The 21,757-nt window shown below is 45.8% G+C and overlaps 1 protein-coding gene across 2 annotated transcripts in view; it reads right to left on the reverse strand.

Annotated features, from left to right (window-relative positions):
* The window catches only part of LOC135905946 (TBC1 domain family member 22B-like), a 122,285-nt gene that overhangs the window by 31,010 nt on the left and 69,518 nt on the right, over positions 1 to 21,757 (reverse strand). Inside the window, exons 1-2 of one of the 2 annotated variants that reach the window (XM_065437089.1) lie at positions 3,767 to 3,980; positions 1,866 to 1,913 (exon numbers count right to left, since the gene is read on the reverse strand). In XM_065437089.1, the coding sequence (XP_065293161.1) occupies positions 1,866 to 1,913; positions 3,767 to 3,846 (128 nt within the window). In that variant the 5' untranslated portion in view covers positions 3,847 to 3,980. Of the gene's footprint in view, positions 1 to 1,865; positions 1,914 to 3,766; positions 3,981 to 21,757 lie in introns of those variants that run through there. The other variant, XM_065437090.2, reaches the window with a different exon arrangement.

A 21,757-nucleotide genomic window follows, 5' to 3' on the forward strand; every position in this document is an offset into this window, starting at 1 on the left:
TTAGTTAAGCGTACGCAACCTATAGCGTACGCTATACGCTATAGTGTACACTATACGCTATAGTGTAGCGTACGCTAAGCAGCGCACGTTTTTTACAGTTTTAGTTGACCAGCGAGATCTTCGGATCTCAGAGGCCATATGCCGTCGTTGTAGCTATTTCCCAACTCTAGAGATAGGTAGCGCTGACATCTCAAATGTTTCTTTCGTTAGGCTTCGACCCGCTCGAAACGAGCAGCGATCTCGAAAACACTACAAGGTTAGCCATAATACTCTGTCGTCGAAGCGGCCTGAGACTAAGTGAAAGCCGTTTAGACAATCATTTGCTGCGAACGAAGTGCATTTTACAAAAGCAACGCCAAATTCAATTCGAAGCGGGCAGCCGGGACCGCCGCCATGTTGGTGGCCAATTCCTTCCCATCATTCCTAATGCGACGATCCTGCGTTTACATGCTCCGTGAGAGTCGACTCGCGCCCGTAAATCTACCCTCGCCTGGCGCACTAATGCGATGCGCCTTCCTAGCGCATTACTGCTGTTTACATGAATGTTATGCGCTATAAATGCGATGCGATGCGACATTGTCGAATTCATGTAAACGCGGCTATAGTCATAACAACAAACACATGCTCACACTACATTGCGCAATCCAAAGTTAAAAAGAAGTAAAAATGGTAAGATGCAGTTTTCAAAAAAATTAACTAGAAAACATATATACATATTTTTTTCACAAATAAGAAATATCCTACGGCTAAAGTATGCTCCGTTTCATACATTAGGTGCAGCGCCGTGGAAGGTAGAGATACTTTTTTGCAGCGGCTGCGTTCACACTTGGAAATAGTTCGGTGTTTCTTGAGCTATATTTGTGAAAATGTTCTTTACATAACCTTACTGCTGAATGAAAAAAAGAATTTTCCCTTAGAAACAAACAGGCTACGTACTCAGATGACTGCTAATGCGTTGTTTTAGGTCAATTTGCCTTGTTTTTTTTTATTCGCAGCTCGTCACGGCAGCCACTCACGTGCATGCTAGCATGAGCAAACAGCTCCTGGGGCGCAACAAGGCACAGATGGAACGCACGGATGGATAAATTTTGGTTATTGTATATTTCTTGCATAGCTTCCACAGCATCACACATGACGTATGAAACAGAGTATAGTTACATTTGTCACCAAGAGGCGGCACTGATGAAATCCAACTGAAACACTGGTTAGAGATGTAACCACTTTTTTAGAAGATGTTCTTTATTATTTAGAAATTGCATGTTATCCGCACTTATGTGACTACTGCATCTTGCTACAGTCTGCCTTTCCTAATTAGAAGGTTGCTTTTTTCTGTTTTGTACATGTGGCTATGCATGAGCAAGAAGTTCGGCAAAAATGTGTTAATGTTTGAAGAGAGTTATCAATTGACCTTATCGTGTGCCACAAGGTTTTAAGAGACAGGAACTAAAACAGAGTTGGAAAAAGCACTGGAGCACATATCCTCATTTGCACACTTGCCAATATGTGAGGCAGTGGCACAAATTCTTCACAGACTTTCAGCTTAGGGGCTCTAAAATATTGTGATGGTACGCAGTACATTCAACAAGTAATCATCATCACCATCAGCCTATTGTATGTCCACTGCAGGACAAAGGCCTCTCCCTGCGACCTTCAATTACCCCTGTCCTGTACTCATACTTAACAACAGGGCATGTAAGGAAACGAAGTCACACTTTTCAAATGTTATGCTTAACATTTGCCAACCTTTTTTTTTTAATTTTTTCACCAGATTTCACTCTGACCGGACAGTAGAAATACAACGCATAAAGCACAAGTTTTAATAATACCTTATACAGGAGCAAAAAAAGTAAGTACTGTGTACTCACATGCTATCTTTTTTTGGTGGATGGGACGCTCCATAAACAGGCTTGATGCTGGAAAATTGCAACGTATTAGGGCTATTAGACCTGCCTGGACTTTCAACGTGCTTTCAAAAAGAAGCCTTTCGCTACTGCGCATTGCGCTGCCAAGACAATGTTTCCATTTATGTGGACAGCTGCAGGGAAAGTATTGCATCGACACGCAAAAAAGGAAAAGAAACCTACAACTGTGAATGTCACATTGTTCGAGTGTTTTTTTTTTTTTCTTTCACATTTAAGTATTCTTTCTCACAGTGAGGTTTTACGTGCTTATACTGATGCCACTAGCATTTTATACTATGCGATTTAGCAGAAGTTAGCAATTCTCAAACAATGGAATCAACAAAGCTTTGGGCTGCTTTCAACCAGCAACATTGCTCGAAGGTAAGTTTATAATAGTTATTTACATGCACTTGTGTTCATACATGTATATTTATATAGTGGCAAATGCCAGAGAACACGATGGACAAGGAAAGGAGACGGGTACGATCACAAGGCGCCTTGTGTGATCTTTCCTGCCTACTTTTCTTATCCGTCAGGTTCTTTGGCGCTACTTGCCCCTATAACAAACCAACTAGTATGGCAATATGTTTTGATCAATATATATTTATATCCTGTATTATGCACTTTCAAGATACCGTTAAGATCAATTTTCAATACAATATGTTTCGTGAACCAGCCACTTGCATGCATGCAGTAAGGAAATAAATGAACAGTAAAGAGAGCAGAGTCTTGATGAAAGCCACTATACCAGGATATATAAAGCATGCTGCTTTGGAAAAAAAAAAATCGTAGCACTGAAGTACATATCGCCAGACCTGTCAATTCCCTACCAATCAGCAACGATGTAAGACAAAGTAGCACGACTGCAACATCGCACTTCTACACGACAACCTACATCGGAGGGCCCCAGAGTAGCGGTGAATGTCACGCGCCAGATGCGTCGTGTCAGATGGAACAAAAAGAATGACCAGTAGTAGTGTACGTACGAACTCGTTGAGGAGGCCCCAGGTTAGGCGAGGCACGGAAGTATATTTCAGAGGGCTAAACAGTGGACAATGCCAGACGAAACAAACGTCCTCTGAACGAATGTAGGGGCAACGGCTCCGACCACAGCTTCGCGCCTACGTAGCTCTTTCGTATGCACAAAACAACGCGAACAGCTGCTGAGATACCCCACCGCGCGTAGGGCGATTACTAAAACCAATCGACAATAGGCCTGCGGATGACACTCAGAAACTACACATACAAAGCGAGAAGGTCTGCCACATGCACTTGCAGGCAGGGAATGTGTAGCGTGGTTCTTTTATTCATTTTATTTGTTTTCCACCGGTAACACGGAAACGTGTGATGCGAAGGCAGTGGAGTGAAGCGATCCGTCGGAAATCCAGACTTTCACAAGGGGTGAAGCGAGAGCTGACGAGAATAGCGCATACAATATCGTTTCGCGCAGCAAACGCGTTCTCTCGGCAAAGCACCGTAGCAACGACCATGACCAAAAACGACGATAACGACGCGTTTCCAACCGATGCACGGATGCGTAGACACGATGAATCAACACACGTGGTGACGCATGCTACGTTCTGCATAACACTTTCGGGGGCGCAACAATATCTTGGACAATTCCGCTGTTAGGTATGTTTACGGAAACTTTCCCAGATCGTAAACATGTAGGCGAGGTCACGGCGATGACTGCCAAGAGGCTCGCCGGCATGTCGCAATTACTTAGCCTGCGCCCGCTGCAAGCATTTTTTTCGCGGATGGGAGCTGTCGCTGAGTGTGGTCTACAGGGCTTACGACAGTCTAAACATACAAATTACATATATATCGCAAGGAATCAAAGGCAAAAAAACTGGAATATGTTTTACCTTCCCGGAACGGATCGCACATTCTTTCTCCAAAATGCGGCCCTGTCGTTGGCATTCTTCTCCGTGAACCCTTGCATCATGATTTCAAAAAAAAGTCAAGGATCTCCATGATTTAAGTAATAAAACCGGGTACAACTAGCATCTCTACAATAATGTTTCTCGCAACTTTCGCTCATTGCGTCGCCATGTTGTCTTCCACAACGTTGCTTTTCCGGTGGCGTCATATCCGTCACTGTTCTTTGTACCCTACCGTCACATACAGAAAACAATTTTAAAATAAAAATATATTACAAAAATAATATCTCTTTCAACCTAGTGGGACCATTGTGTTTTATTATCTGGTCGAGGCAGCTGCTTTTAAAAGCCTTCTCTGCACCAGGATATTGTCGGCCACCTGTCAACAGTTGAATATTTTGTTCGACTTACTGAGATAAAAGATGCAAATCTTTGTGGTGACGTACTCACTCCACATGCAAGCATTATTTTAAACATCATTAGCTTGTAGTATGAGAATAAAGGACCCTGAAACCGAAACCGAAAGCATTATTACTGTCCGGAAACGCGTTTGCGTGAATCTCTTGGGGCGCTCTGAGAGCGGGGTAATTAAAACCCCTCAATCTCCAAAAGTAGCATCAACTAAAGCCCCTTAAACTTCATAAAGTACTGCCACGGTTTGAAGAATGCCGCCTCCTCGCGCGCTCTGGCCGAGGCCGCCGCCGCGTCGCTATTGGCCTAATAACATCACGTGGGCCCTCGCGCCGTGCATCAGCGCCATTTTTGCTCGAGAAGCGTCTACGGAGTGGCGAGGAGCACATGTTGGCGCCGTTGCTACGCTCGAGCAGTGTCAGCACCACGGAGGAAGGAAACTAAGGAGAGGCCCTACCCCCTCCGTGCGCTAGGAGAAAAATGTGGCGGAAATGACGTGGTAGGTTCTCATTTTTTTGCTGCTTTTTTATTTTTTTTTGCTGTATGGCCACGCCTTTTGGGCCACAATGGCGGCGTTGTTTGAGCGCTCACACGTGCTGCTCTGGTAGGTTTCGTGCCGTGGCAAAGGCGCTGTGTGGGCGGGTTTACGTTAGTCACCGTGTCTCGTTGCGCTGTGTTACCTGCACCGTGCTCTGCCGGATGTTGCGCGAGCGCGAGCGCTCCGCGCGCGAAACCACGCGCAGCGCGGCGTGGTTTCGCGAAAGATGTAAACAAGAGAGGAGGGTGGCACAAAAGGCGGAGCATCGCCATGAGCAACGCCAACTTCCGGCTTCACTTTTGCTTCACAAAGAGTGACGTCAGGGCCTCTCCTTAGTTTCCTTCCTCCGTGGTCAGCACCCTCTAGAGAACTGTGTTGGCAGTGTAGGCGGCGCCACGGTCGAGGAGGGAGCGTCAAAGAGAGGAGAAAAGAGGAGGAGTGAAGGCGGAGGAGGAGGGTGTCACTACTTTACAAAGTTTAAGGGGTTTTAGCGTCAACCTGAAACCCTTTAAACTTCGTAAAGTAGCGACACTCTCCGCCTTCACTCCTACTCTCTTTCTGCTCTCTTTCACGCTCCCTCCTCGACCGTGGCGCCACCTACACTGCTCGAGCGAAGCAAAGGGCGTTAACATACGCTCCTCGCCACTCCGTAGAAGCTTCTCGAGCAAAAATGGCGCTCAAGCAAGGCGTGAAGGCCCACGTGATGCTATTAGGCCAATAGCGACGCGGCGGCGTCCTCGGCCTGAGCACGCGAGGAGGAGGCGGCATTCTTCAAAGCATGGCAGTACTTTACGAAGTTTAAGGGGTTTTACGCCAACCGCTTCCCTTCTCTCCCGCTCCACTGCCCCACTCGGCGCGGCCTCGACAGTGGCGCCGCCTATGTCGTCCCTGCCGTAGCAGATGATGGCTAATGCCCTACCAGAGGAAAACCGCAAAAAAGTTCGTTCAAGCCCTGTGGAGCAGTCTCTGAGGCGAGATTTTGCTTCGTCAGTCGGTAACTGGCCTTAATAATGTCGTGTTGTTATTGCGCAAGAAACAGAGAAAAGGACCATTATTTAAGGCGTAAAGCGCCCTTTAGGTTGACAGTTCGTGTTGCTGAAACACGACGCATGCACACGGTGTGCTCAAACACGCGCGTAATTATCTCAGTTTGAGGTACTGACTGCGTGAAAGTATGTGTTCGTGGTTTCGTAGTTTCATTTACGTACCTGCAGGATACTTTTGTTCGGCCGGCGCGGGAGAGATTACAACTGTCTGGGGCCAGCATCGCCTAGAAACAGGGCCGCTTCTGCTCCGCGCCTTTTACAGATGTGGGTAGCTCATGCAGGGGTTGTGGCGGCCACGAGCGACGTTTTTACACTTAGACACTATTGATAATTTGAACTACGTACCAACACATGAAGATAGTTTTTTATTTATTTATTACAATACAAATGGTTGGAATTTGATAGCAAGAGTGAACTTGATGGGGCAACTGGACATAGGCTCCGAATATAATTATCCCCCCCCCTCATTAGCACCAGTAACATTTTTGTTGAAGTGCTAATTCTATATCTGTATACTACGTGCGTCTGTATTCTTTTGCGTTGTAATTTTTCGCAGGGAAGCAGTGTTGCTTCAACTGGAGCACTCCAAGCACACAAGACCGAGAAAAATATTATTCTTGGGTTTGACGAGCCAAAACCGCGATCTGATCATACGGTGCACGCCATAATGGGGAACTCCGGAATAATTTTGACCAGCTGGGGTTCTTTAATGTGCCCCCAATGCACGGGATATGGCCATCTTTGCATATCGTCCCCGTCTAAATGCGGCTGCCGCGGCCGCGATTTCATCCCGCGACCTCCCGCAATGAATCCCTCTGCGCGTACTCTCCGTAACTTTCGTCCATGGAGGCCATGCTTTCGTCGCACAGGGCCAGCAATGGCGGTCGTAGCGCGTTCCACGGAAAGAAAAAAATATACAAAAGCGAAAAGCGCTTCCACGTGACGCAGATTGGCCAATGAGAGAGAAGTGGTCCTTGAAGGGATAAGGAAAGGTTGACGCTGTTTTCTGCAGCCCTTGAGGGAGCACGGTTCAGCATGACGGCTCAGCGTCAACCAATGAGGAGCGGAGGAAGCTGGGGCGACAGAAGGCGTGGAGGAGGAAATTTCGGGGAGTGCGGGGTGGCGGAAAGGTCTAAGAATGGCGTTACTTTTGGAAAATTGAGGGGTTTTAGGGGGGATTGCACTAGAGTCATGCTGATCGAGTGGGAAACACGCGGCGCAAGCGACATGCATTCCCATGGTCCATTGTTCTATGCGCTCAATTTGTTACGTATGCACCAATATTTAATAGTTATTTCTTCAAGTGGCCACAAAATCAATGCAATCTAAAAGTTTCCCTTATTATATTTACTAAACATTTATTTCTTGCAACCTTATTTGTTTGGAAACATCAGTTAGGTTCCCACAATCTTATAGTGCTGTAATATATACTAGAGCGCGTCTATTGCGGCGAATGTTTTCTTGGACGACCCAAAAGGATTATTTTCCCACGGTAGCGTAAGAGCTAGGCGCAACAAATTATACCTTTGCGGCTTCACTACGCACATCATAAGCATAACGCTAAACAGATAAGCGTTCTCCTGTCGGCGACCATGGTCTGGAGCCGTGAAATGGTCTATAAGTGCAGCGTCAGGCGGTGTAAAGAAACGTTTCAAGAAAAGGTCATAACTGTCATGTTTGCTACCACCTCTTCCTCTCGACAATCTCTCTCTCTCTCTCTCTCTCTCTCTCTCTCTGCTGTATACTTCCGATACTTCCATGTATGTCGGTCACCGGATGAAATTAGGGAATTTGCAGACGCAAGCTGGAAGCAGTTGGCGCATGACAGGGGTAATTGGAGATCTCAGGGAAAAGCCTTCATCCTGCAGGGACTTATAAATAGGCTGCTGATGATGACGATGACATTGAAAATACCATGCTCAACAGTAACGCACTCTTAACGAAACCATCTGCCTGGGAGAACATCAAAGCTAGCTACAGGACAGATCAACGATGGATAAGATCTAACTTACCGAAGCTTTTCGCCTCAATGCAGCAATAAATTTGCAAAGGAGGTCCTCCACTAATGTTTCTACTTCACAGCGAACCTTCGATACACGTCCTGATGTTGTACGGTTTCTCTCTGCGCCTGAGAGCCAATAAACCGGCCAGACTTCTGCGTTCCAGGCCAGACCCTATAGGTGAATCACAGTCGATCTCCATAAACCCATGCGTATCGGGATGCAAGTTGGATCCTAGATCCTCAATCGACATCACGATCTTACGAGCCAACAAGGCGTGCTCATCCGCCATGTACAAGCCAGCACCCCCCTACACCCGTCCATGAGCGTTCTCCAGCCGACATCATCACCGAAGACCCGTCGCTGTGCCGCCTCTGTGCCGCCTTTGTCAAAATGTCTACACGGAAGAAGGTAGGAGTCTTTTTTTTTCTTTCCTTTTTTACTTCAGTGAAGCTAGTGAAAGTAAAATTCAATTTTAATTTATTCAAGTAATGTGTAACCGAAAAGTTTGGACTTCTTTCCCCAAAATTAGTATAAGAACGCGTGGTACAGCAAACGTCTCTGTGTAACGGAGCGGGTGAACTTTCTCATTAGTAATCTTAAATCTATCCGGAAATTAGTTCTTTACACGATACGTACATCAAGCAAACACTAACGTCGAGTTGTGAGCATATAAAATGTTGCTTAATACAAGAAAGATTATCACCTTGGAATAGAGTACCGTATACGCGACATTGGCAGCAATATTCCGCAGGATTCTGACTAAAAGTGTTCGTTTTAAACTGAGATGCAAGACCGTAGATTGTTAGTTCATGTCTTATAACACTGACTCCACAAAGTACTTGCAGACAATTTTTCTAAGATGTATATATATCCCAAGTTTGCTTTAAGGTCATAGACATGCGCACGAGGGGTGTAGAGGGGGGGGGGGTGGCAAGGGGGCCCGGGCCTTTCCTGTTGGCTGAGCAGGGGCGCAAATTATGCGAAAGCAGGAAGCATGACAAAGCGTCTCAAGGGGCACGAAAAAGGCGGCACACGCCACGCGAGCAGAGACGAATTAGTAGGCCGCTCAGCGAAAAGGGAAAACATGTGTCTTCGGAAATTCTGTTTCAGCAAAGCTGCGGACCCCAAAATTTCCCCAATATGCACATGTATGTTTTGAGCTATCTGCGCTTATAATTTTACAGCGAAGCTGTTTATGCGTACCCGGTGCCGTCGTTGTCGGAGTTCGCTAAAACTATCATCATCATCAATGGCCCGAACGTCGTCATCTTCTTCTTCAGCTGGCTCCTTGCCACTCGTCATTCCAGCGTGGAATTTCCCTTCTGTCATCATAACGAGGCCGTGTCTACAGGGGTATGAGCCACTGCTTAAGGGGGTACGAGCCATTCAGTGTCTCATGTGACGGACAGATTTAATTTTGGAGCAATTTAATTCTGAACAATCGCAAGCGGCGATGTCGGGCGGATGCATGCTAACCACGCCACCGAGCAAACTCGAGACATCGATCGCAAGCGACAACGGCGGACTGCGGGCATACCGTCACTGACGTTGTTCTCTCGGTCGCAGCCGAACGCGTGTGTAACCTCATTAAGAAACACAAAGACGTCAATCGTCAAACCAATCCAACCAATCGTTAAAACGATTGCGGCGCCCGCATCTCCAGTGGTGGGCCTTGCGCCCAACATACGGAGCTTTGGATTAGTGGTTCCGCACATTCCACATTCTATCCCAGCTACGACTATGGGAAGACCACGAGTGCTACCACTCCTGAGTAGAGCACGAGTGGTGCCTACTCCTGATGAAGAAGCTACCTACCGCGAACGTTAGCGAGAGTTGGCTCGCAAACGGGCTCGTCATCATAGGGCCTGCCGCAAAGGCAAAAAAAAAAAGACAACTATTCTACTCTGTGAAGATGGAAGGGCAGCGAAAGCTGACGGCAGTCAAAGCTCTCAAACGGAAAGCAAGGTACTTTCGCTGCCATTCCATCTTCACAAAGTGAAATGGTTGTCATTTTTTGCGTTGCGAGCCTGGCGTCGTTGCTCGTTCGGAGGTGCCCGGGCTCGCGATTGTCGTTTTCATTGAGCATCGCGGGAACGTTCTTCGTCGGTGATCGTTTCGCGCCGGTGCCGTTTACATTCTCGTTGCTGTTCCCTCCGGCGCTCCTCGTACGCACGTTGTTCTTCGGGTGTACGAGTTAAACGCGCGCGCCCATCGATAACGCAGCTGTTTTTAGTGACGATACCTGTCCTGCTTATATATTGCGGTAACCTTGACGTCACGCTATTGTTCACGGCGAGCGTTCTAATCTGTTTCGCATTTTGACGTCTGCACCACCGCACTGGACCCGTGGGGTTTTGTTAGAAATTTCAAAGTCCGTTTCTGTTGCGGCCCGCCGAAAAAACGACGAAAGGTTAGTCATACACAACATTCGCTGTAAAAGAAAGAAGAAAGACTGGGAGAACCGAAAAAAAGATCACTCTTAAAGCATACCACGTGAAGCACGCAAAAGCGAAAATGAGGTGAAAGAATGGTGAAACAAAAGATTTACAATATAAACTGCTTGCGAAATTTGACTTGCATGGTGTAACACTTGGTGTAACTAACACAGCTTCACTGTTCGACTATCTTCGCGCACTCGAAGGGGCGATAATATTTATAATTACCAACCATACACAGGATTATCAATCACACACGGTGAACCATGGTGGATCAAAATTTGTTTTAATACATTCCCTGAAATCATATAAAATCTCAAGATGTTGCCGTGACGAAAGGCAGTTAGCGCGGCACAGAAGTCCCTGACCCCGCACAGTATATATAGCAGCAGTATCGCGCTTATATAGCAATAGACATTTGCTACAATTTTTATAATTCAACAAATTATTGGTGTATTCAACAACTATTGGCGTATAAGTCTAAAGTCCAAAGTTATCGTTAATTAAGACAATAATATTGTCGAGGTTATACACATCAAAGTGCAGTCAACATAAAAGACGATATTCATAACAAGACGATATTCAAAATAGAAAACATCAGAAGACGTTTGCGACCTTGTAGAATTGCAAACTAATTTCCAGCGAAGCTGTTTCTTTCGAGCTGTTGAAATAAAAGCTTTAGTTCCCGGTAATTACACTTTTAAAGGGTGCTCGTATCCCTTTCAAACTATGCCCACATGTAACGCTTTCGACCACTTTTTATTGGAAATTTTTGAAAGCCAGCAATTCATCGACACACATTTTGCTTCGCCAGAAGATCAACCATATAGCCGGTGGCGTAGCGCCCCCCCCCCCCCCCCTATTTTTGCTACATCATATCTTGATTTCATTCCAAGATTTCCCAGAGCAGCGAGATCTGTGAACGAGCTGCTTCATTCTCTTAAGTATGAAGTTTGCGAAATGCAGAATGTTCTTAAGAGTTTGGTAAACGTAGCTGATAAAAGCAGCTTGACACTTTGGAACGCTTGCTTAAGATTTTTCGTATTTCTAAAATATGAATATTATAAAATATTATTCCTAATTATGAAATAAAGCAAAAGCTGTATTTGATAAACAAGCATTTAACATTGCACATAAACTTGGCGTAGCGCTCCTCATATGTTAGCAAAATTTCACCACGGTTGTAAGTGCAATCACGTCAGGGCTGCGGTAAATAAGTTTTACGCGGCTCGATAAGCACACCAATAACGCTCCGCACCTCTTGCATACGTAATCTATTGTAGACTAAGCGCATTTAACCCACCTGTTTGGAACGTTGCCTACGTATTACACATACCGCGCGTGCCTTATTTAGTTCACCGAGGAAACCGGAGAAACAAACTGCGATCCTCGTATGGCGAAAAATATAGGCGAGAAAGTGAGGGTTCAGTAATTATTTACAACGTTACAGTTAAAACAAGTACGTGAAAGTTTCGCAGCGCATTACACTGAAAAATTATCCCTATATTCCCAGAATTCGACGTCCGCACCCCATGCCGTTGATTTATGAGTCTGAGGAACACTTGGAGTAACGGCAGCATAGCACCCTTGAACGCTTGTATAAGTAACTCTCTAGAAAGGTTTGTATGGGCCGTGCAGAGCCTCGTCAGCCTCTCAGTGAGCGTTGAGCCGACAGCGATTATTTGAGAGTTGTTCGAGGTAGACGATGACAGCTTACGCGCTGAAATTCGGCTCCTGAGATGTCGTATCACCGGGGAGAAAAGTTAGAAAGACCGTCTACGGCTGCCTTGACTCATTTAGAGAAGATGGTTTGTACGCAACAGTATTCAGGGAATCCTGGGCGTTTTTCAGCTGTTTTCTTTTTTACTTCGTTTATTTCTATTATTCCTGCAACCAGCTGCTCCTGCGAAAAGAAAAGTTTTTTTTGAAGCTTACGTGCGTATGTAGACCAAGGACACTATAACGTAAAACTATTCCGAACTTTTCTCTTCCAATTCTGCAATCAGCCCTCCGCGATTGGTGAAAAACATTTTTGGGCCACCCCCACTTAACCTGTCTGTCACGCGACGTCACGAAAACCGCGATAGCTCCCCATCTGATATGACGTGTACACACTGATTAGGAATGATTTGATTGAACAAAAGAAAAATAGTTATTTCTGATTCGACTGCCTTTCGCCATTGACCCTCGGCTATTTGTCAAAAGTTTTCGGGCTGCACCTACTCCACCTGCCTGTCACGCGACGTCACAAAACCACAAAAACTCACCGCGTCAAAGTGACGTGTACGCGTTAAAGATGCATTAATATGCCGAACAAAACTGAATTTTCTTCTGAATAGCCGCAGGCTGCCCTGTTCCAAAAGGAATAAAAGATGGCTGCCGCCGATCGCTTAGGCACCGGCTACTCGCACATGCCGGAGAGCATGGGTTTATGTGCATGTAATAAAACTTTTTGCGTGGCCGTGTAACGTTTTCGAACACTTTCGGCCCGTTTACGACCTCGTTCTGCCAACTCTTCTCTGCTGAGGATCCGTTTTAGTGTCATTTTTAAGCTTCCGTTGCATGCCGCAGCGATCGTCAACGAGCCACCGTAAGTAAGGGAAAGCGGACCAATCGCAGACGCCCGCACCACCCTCTTCATCCGGTTATCGATTTTCAGTGCAGTGGCTCGGCCCCATGGAATCCCTCTCCACTTGATCATGCTCCTCGCCTCTTGTGAGCCAATTAGATAAGACAAGCTGCTCAGTGTAGGCAATGTTATTCGTTTTTCAAGTAAAGAAAAGTGACCTCCTATGAACAAGGAGAGCGTTTGATTGGTCTTTGAGACAACCCCGTGGGTGACCGCCTGATGCTTGAGTCGGTGGTTACGCAAATTTGACGTCAGGAGATTGGGATAAAAACATATTGGAATAGTTTTACGTTATAGGGCTTGAAGTTAAGGACAACCACATCGCAGGAGTGGCTTCGTTGGCTAATACTGCCCTCCTTGGAGCAAGATATAGCCACATCGATTTCATATGGCGATGTTTTCGTGCACTTCACAGCAAAGACGTGCAAAAGTTTTGTTGTGAACGCAATTCAATTTACGATGAAAATGGGCGTGAATTCAGATGCAGGGCATTTCATTTGCATAAACCGGAAAGTGACAAAAGCATCTTTTTTCTTGGTCATTCGACCGCCAGAAAGGCCATATTGCCACAAATATTTCGAGCTGATCTACGTGGGCCCTGGTCCACACTTGCCTGAGCACACCGGGCGCGTCAGGCGGATGCGCACTGTGTTCTGCGCATACCGTCTTGTAGCATTTAGCTTCATTGCATTTGAGTATATACGCGTTTTTAATAAAACAAGTGAGGTGTCGTGGCTCCTTTGCTGTGGTCGTTATACGAGCGCAGCTTTTATAATAAATTAATTTGATTACAACAAAGATTAGGCGTATCGCGCCGTTAAAGCGCCTAAATGTTCATAACATGTGCGTTTGATTCGCCGCAGGCAACTTTCAGACCCAGCTACTGCGGTGTACGAACATGTAGAGCTTCGAAAAATACGAGGAGCGAAATATGGTTCACCTTACTAGACAAGTTAATGGTGAGACCGAGTAAGATGCTTTACAATTTTGCATCGCGCACGGCTTCAGAGATCGGGGGCCGAATTCACAAAACGCTTTTACGGTAGAATTTTTTCTAAAGGGAAAATTCCAGCCAATCCTGACGCGGGACATATTATTAGCGAAGGTGACCGGTCAATGGCAAATGTCACTTACGAAAGAAACGCTCGGTGAATTCGGCCCCAGATGTAATTTGGGAGCCTCATATATACTTCTGCGGCATCCACATTCGGAGAGCCCGATATACAGATCCAGCTTCCTGCTGTAAAATATGCGCATGCGCTCTCATTTGCGCAGTAAGACCTTCCACTGGAGCGAGGTATGTGCATGACTTGCACAGCCCTGTCATTCCCCCGCTGTCAAACAAAAATGTGTATTTAAGCCTTTTTTAATGGCATATGCGGGTCTCAGCAAGGGTTCACGTTTTAACGTAACTATTGAGGCAAAAATTTTGGCATTTCCGTCGAGTCGAGTTTCGGTGAGTGTTAAAATGCAATGGCGCTGCATAGGAGGAGGAGAAAAGGTGCATGCGTGCGTGCGAGGGGTGACGGGAGGAGGGGGAGAGGCTAGTTCTATTGCACACTGCGCACGCCTATGTTTACTCGAATGTAATTGACCTCCTTACAACTTCCACGATGTGTCGCTTAATTCCACGAAAGTGTGTCGTTGAAATTAAGATAAAGGTGTTTATCATTTAGTACTAGCTAACTTCACGTACGTACAAGGACAGTATGAACGGTTGCTTTCATGATAAACATGGTGCGTTGGACTAACTATTTTACGCGGGCTGTGGAAACAGAGTAGATCAGTTTATATGACTTATTAATTAATATTTTGTTGAAGTGATTTAAGCCAGTCTAACAAAATCCATACACATTTTTGCAAAGCTCCGGCTCCTTCGCATGATGTCGAAAGTAACGCGAGAGCTGCGTTGTCAACATACAGACATATTTTTTTTGGAAGACAGGTCACCTCCTTAATTCACTTATATATTAAACAGCAGCGCTGCAGCCCTTGTGTAGAGCCCTGATGAACGCCATATCTTACTTTACGCAAAACACTGACCTGAACACACGTGAAAAAAAAATTAATAATTGGTGTAGTCGTCTAAATACAGATGTGTCAAGTCAAATAATCCCTCAGTTGCAAGTTCAGCGCTTTTGTGTGCGTGTATGTTATTCTTCTCTGTCTTGTTGTTTTTGTCAGCTGTCCCTTGTAAAACTGCTTTATCAACTCGCTCAAGCTTCAGCATATTGTTGAAGATTGAGCGGACCCCTCCACCTCATACGAAATTTATCACTGTGAATGGCCTCGTAAAGAGCTGCATTCGTTCGTACCGCGCAAAAAAGAAGGGCTGCCTCCGATTCTAGCTCGCTGGTGAACCGAGATACCGCGTTAGGGCGCCACTTGCTCGCTCAGCGGTTTTGCCCACTGGCTCCGTTTCGGCGTTGAGCTCTTCTACGCATAGCACGGCGGTGATGCAGTGCAGCATCTCTGAAAGAGATCGATGGTTCGTGTCGCGTTCACCGAGGCTGTGGGGCGGGGGCCCGCCCTGGCAGAAGTGGGTGGAATTGAGGCGTGACGCACCAAACGTGGCTGCCACGGTTCGAAACCGGTGTCTCTGTAGTTGGAGTATGCAAGAGGTTGTATGAAAACACAACGTAATTGTACAGCGTGTGGGGGAAGCAAGAGGTGCGGGAGATATGACGTGCGTCCCAGCTAACGTTAGCCATGCAGGTTAACGAACGAAAAACAGAAGATTAAAAAACACGGTGCAAGATACAATTATAAAATATACGGTGTCATCTTTCAGCGTGTTTTTTATGTTTTTTTTTTCTTTTTTCGTTAAACTGCATGGCTAAAGATAGCTGGGACGCTTATATACAAGGTCTGTACTAAAGTGCTCGAAAGAGTTATATGTGCGCAATGTTTCAGAAGGGACAATAATGCAAGGGTATCGTTTTAAAGTATATGATTTGATTTCTGGCAACTGAAGTTCTTATTGCAAATGCTCAAGATTAACAGCTTCGCTGGAAATTGGGTTGTGATTCTGCGAGTTGGCACTAGTCTGCTTTATTTCTTTTTTCCCCTCATTACCACATCCGGCGCGATCGATGCATATGTGCACAGATCAGTAAGTACATCACCTTTCTCCAAAACAACATAGAAGTATTATCCATTGTGTTCAACTGACGAACAATATATGAATCCTGTTGTTGCTAGCGCAAGCCTGTAGCACCAAACCTGATTATATATACCAAAGAACTCCCGCAGTATAATTGTAATGTCACCTATAACCACACGGTCAAGTCGTTTTATCGTCTACTTTTATAGAAGATGTATGCGACGAGCTAATTCAGCCTACCTCTCGGTAGCAACAAATTGACCACAGTAAAGACCTGTCCGTGCTGGCTGTTTCTTTTTCTTGGCCAACACTTGCAGTAAATGCCGTTAAAGGGACACGAATAGGTCATTGGGAAGCCCTCCAGACTAAAGACGAAGTGCGGCTAAATTTCACTTTTTCTGAACCGGTAATAAATGCAATGTAGTATATGCTACTGAAGCAGCATTTGCAAAGGTGCAGTGTTGGTGGTTGTAATATATATGTGTATATATATATATATATATATATATATATATATATATATATATATATATATATATATATATATATATATATATATATATAGTCATATCATAAGAAGCCAACAAACACTGACACCAAGGACAACATAGGGGAAATTACTTGTGCTTAATAAATGAAATAAAGAAACGATAAAGTAATGTAAATTAAAGTGGATGAAAAAACAACTTGCCGCAGGTGGGAACCGAACCCACAACCTTCGCAATTCGCGTGCGATGCTCTACCAATTGAGCTACCACGGCGTCGTTTTCCCATCCACTTTTTTGGGTATTTATGTGTCCTAGTAGAACCCTGGCAGTGTTAGCCAGCGCCAGTGGGTTCGGTTCCCACCTGCGGCAAGTTGTTTTTTCATCCACTTTAATTTACATTACTTTATCGTTTCTTTATTTCATTTATTAAGCACAAGTAATTTCCCCTATGTTGTCCTTGGTGTCAGTGTTTATTGGCTTCTTATGATATGACTAATAAAAATCGGGCCCCTCGGTTAACCCTCTTTCTTCTCGTTTATAAATATATATATATATATATATATATATATATATATATATATATATATATATATATATATATATATATATGTTTAAATTAGCAGCCCTCAAATAGCACCTAAGCAGACGACCCATGCGATTGGTGGATAACAGGCATCATGTTAGTCCTAGCACATCGCCTCCGATATTGTTCAACGAGCTGCCATAGCCGCCACGTGCGGCGCCTGTAGTCACGGAGGCCATGCCGACGAGCCGCGTGTTCTGAGTTATGCGTCACTTCCGGCGAGCGGTAATGGCAGCGTTTTGCTTTTCTTTACTACCGCTTCAAAACTTCAAAAATGCCTGCTATTGTGGACCTTTCGTGGCGCATCCACATGCATTTCAAAGGTCATATTTTGCATAGAGACTGCTCTGTATATGCACTGTGCAAAACAAGGCTTTCTTACGCTGCTCCAAAATTCTGCTACATTTGACCTCTAATTTCGAACGCGTGTGTTTTCTATAGTGTACACTCGAAGAACAGGTGCTTTCACATCCCGCCGTAACTGAAATGCGGCCGCCGCGGCCAGGTATCGAATCGACGACCTAGTGTTTAGCTAGTATTCCTGCGTGTGGTTCCCATAGGTACATCGGAGCTATATATAGGGATACTATTCTACGCAGGCGCACGCTATAGCTGGCGCGCGTCCTAGCCACAACAGGAAGTTGGGCAACTGTGGATGTATAATGGAAACAGTCCTTCTGAACAGTTCTTTTTCCCGAATGGAGTTCTACTGTGGAACACCCGAATCAAATCCAAATATATATATGCATCGCTAAGGAGACGAATAGGAAATCCACTTCGGACATCTAATTTTGGATATATCGGATAATTTGTATAAAGGACGTCCCACGGATACTGCGTACGTACCTTTCATGGCCCACACGTGTATAGTAACAGTTACAGCGCATGCCTCGGACTTCTCAAGTTTCCTCGTGAGATGAATTTTTTTTCCCAGTATATATGTGTAAATTACGACCTTAAGGTATCGCGTCTCCCTCTTATTATGTGTCGATAGCATCGACTTTATAAGCTTCAATTAGTTCAATAGGCCGCCTGTGCACGGCGCAGGGTCGGAAAGGTGGAAGGCCACCCCATGCACTTCCGCACGCTCGTAAGCATTCGTGCCCGCACGATGCATGCATTTGCGAGAAGTCCGGAGACCACAAGTTGCCGCGGTTTCATTTTTTTCTGTGCAACCTGTGCATGAAAGGCTGATATCAAGCGGTGCAACCCACATTCGCGTGTTCGACCAACGGAAATGCCGTTGACGCAATTCTAGGTGGTGGTGGTGGTGGTGGTGATGTTGAAGCAGGCGGGGTTAGCCTGGCATACATAGCCGGCAATTGTTCCGCCTGATCCTCCATCGAGTTGAGATCAGTGGTGTGTCACCAGGTGTCGATGAGCCCCGTGTCTCGCAGGAAGGCTATCAGAAGTCGTTGCGCTCTCTTCCTCAATGCCGCGGGCCCTCTGGGGAAAACAACATCTTCAAAGGTCCTGTGCGTGAGCGCTCCGCGGTAGTGCTAAAATTAAATGCAGTCCTTAGACTTTCGCTCATGGAGGGTACCCGCTACCAGATAGGCATTTTGCGTGCAAGACAACGGTCACACAATGGCCGCCGCAGGCAGGCAAGCAATGAACTTTATTTAGGTCCTGAGGAGCGACTCCGAAACCCCCTTGCGAGGGAGGAGCCGCTGCGGGCCGGTAAACCGACGTATTACCTTCCTTCCGTTGACTAACGAGGTAAGAAGTGCTATTATGGGCTGGGCATTGCTGTACTTTGCTGTACATTGCTGGTCAGGCCCGCTGCGGGCCTGACCTCCGCGCCGAGGGCCCTCTGGACGGCCCGTAGCTGAGCGGCGAGGTTGGAGCTCTTGAGCGCCTCCTCGCGCTCTTCTTCCGTGGTGAGATGATCATGGTCCCGTAAAGAGCGAACGTTATATTTAGTGTAAACGTTAGAAAAGGCAAGAATTTTAGCAGATATGTTTCATAAAAAGCCCTGCCATATTCTTTCAATGCTCAGAACACAGATGCAAGGGATGTCGTCCGGGAATTGGAAAGTGCTTAGCCAAACGACTGTGCGATGGACAGACACATCTTGTTAGAATGCCAGAATACACATCCAGGAGTGGAGAAAAAATGCGGTCAGCAAGTTCTAAGGTGTAAAGGCGACATTGAGAGGGTACACATCACTGCAGTAAGCATAAGCAAGGTACGTTTGGAAAGACTGGCGACGCTCAAGTATAGAATAATCAGAGGGACTTCGCATAAAATTTGACACACGGCGGCGGGATTGTGAAATCATGCGCTTGTTATAGACGGAAAGGGGTGGAAATGAATGCATATTTTATGACATTCAAGTTCCGTACGAACCTAAATTGTATGCTGTAGTGTGGCGACAAATTTCCTCACCCTCCACTCCCCCGTTTCAAGGGGCAATTCACCCATGAGCAACGTCATCATTCAAGTATATTCATATATCTTTTCAGTTGATGACCTCAGAAAATTCGCTTTAACTGAGAGGTTTCGGTGTCCAGATGTACAATTGGCAGTATGACGTCCTGGATCCATTGAATTATCGTTGTCAAAACGCACACTGTGAATTTTCACGCGCGTTATCGGCACGTTCTCAACGCAAACTTTAGGAGCTGCGTCGCGCATGCAAGTATCTCCGAGGCAAAGCTTCCGTAGACACACTTCGAAAACGTGTTGTGCGCCATAAATATATAGGGAACTCACGAGTTCCAAGAAGTCAAAGCAAGCTAAAAATTAAGCTGAAAGGGGACGCGTCAACAGCGAAGAACGACGCGAATTCGAACGCTCCGTATTTCACTCGGGGCGGAGTGGGGATGGGCGAAGTGCCCGATTACCCACAAAATGTAACGTAGGTTCCGGCTTTATGTGCACCCCTTTCACCCCACCCCCACCCCACCCGGCCATCTCCCTCTTTCTTTTTAAAATGTTTGAATATGCAATTGTAGTGCGCAATTCTTGAATATGCAACACAGCCCCCTGCGTGAATGCGACCTCTCAAGAAGTCTGATACATGGTACTGAAAACGCTAGACAACGCACCTTTTCGGCCGTATTGTATCGGAGCCGTGACTCATATTATTTTACTCCAGAAGGCGGCACGTGTGTAGTGGCAAAGACAGAAAGTGGGCATATATTTTAATGGCAGAAGCCCTTCCAGGTGTAAGTGGGAAAAGAACTAAACTCATTATAGTGAGTTTACATGAAAAGGCAGCAAAGCTGTATTTGGCAACTCACTAGTTGGTACATTTGGACGTTATGCGAGTGACGTGATGGAGACAAATTCCGAGCAGAGATAACCATTATGTTTTGCGCTAGGCTAAGGAAAAGCCCAATTGAGACACGGAATATGATATAGCAGGCATATATGGTGAAGTATAATTGAGAACTCGTATCCTTGAATGGCACGAAGAGAGAGAGAGAGAGAGAGAGAGAGAGAGGAATATAGGAAGGCAGGGATGTTAACCAGTCAAGCGTCTGGTTGGCTATACCCTACGCTGGTGGAAGGGAGAAGGGGAAGAGAAAGAAGCGAGAGAGAATGTGTAGATACGTATACGGACAGTACTTGAGTTAAAGCCGCTCTCGCTAACCAGACGTTCTGAGAAAGCACAAAAGTGCCTTTACTGCCTTCTGAGCCGATGATCGGTGGGGACGGTGCTCTAGTAACGTCTGTTCACTCAGAGGACGATCATCGCATTTCCTGAATGCGTTGGACAAAGATTGTCTTTGTGCTTGAAATTGACGACAATGGCACAATAAGTAGTCAATGTTCTCCTCGCATACGCAAGCATCACACGTAGGACTATCAGTCATTCTAATTAGTGCTGAGTAGGCATTCGTGAAGGCAACTGCAAGCCACAACCGACACAGAAGAGACGCTTCGCATCGGTGCAGACCGGCCGGAGGTCTGAGTTGAAGTGATGGGTTTAGTCTGTGCAGTCTTGTGCGCCTTGCATGTGCGGTATTCCACTCTGCTAAGGAGATCTTGCGAGCTAGATTGCGAAGTTGTCTCGCGGCGTCGGTCCTTGAGAGAGGAATGGGGACGCAGCGGTCTTCTTGGTTTGACATCCGAGCTGCCTTATCTGCCTCGTCATTTCCGATGATACCGCAATGACCTGGTATCCACTGAAAAGATATATCATGACCTTTCTCTCGTAAATGATGGACGAGTTCCAAAGATTTTGAAGGGGTTGGGAGGCGGTGATTGCTGCTGCAAATGTAGAACGTGTGAGGCAGTTAACGATACTTACCGTGCTACTGTGCGGCCTTATATCCGGAGATCGGAAACTGATCCGGAATGCTAGTCACCAGGGACGCTATAACGCAGATATTCCAGTCTGTTTCTGTTCCACAGCTGCCATTAGCCCTCCACGATTAGTAAAAAATGTTCGAGCCACGCTCAATTCGCCCGTGTGTCACGCGACGGTGCTAAAATAGTGAAAACTGATATGTACGTGTCCACACATATTATGCATGATTAGGCCCATTAAAGAAACAAAAAGTTATTGTCGATTCTATACGCCTTCTTTGGCCATTAGCGCACCTCTATTGGTCACATTTTTTTTTTCGGGCTGCTCACCCTTAGCTTGCCTGTCACGTGACGTCAAAACCGCGAGAACTGACCCCTACAAGGTCACGTGTACACACTAAAGATGCATTAATGCTGAATGCTGAACACAGCCTAATTTTTACCGCCCAATATCTTATATACTGAACGATTTAATTAAGCGAA

This window comes from Dermacentor albipictus, chromosome 5 (genome assembly GCF_038994185.2).
Source record: "Dermacentor albipictus isolate Rhodes 1998 colony chromosome 5, USDA_Dalb.pri_finalv2, whole genome shotgun sequence".
NCBI classification, from domain to species: Eukaryota; Metazoa; Arthropoda; class Arachnida; order Ixodida; family Ixodidae; genus Dermacentor; species Dermacentor albipictus.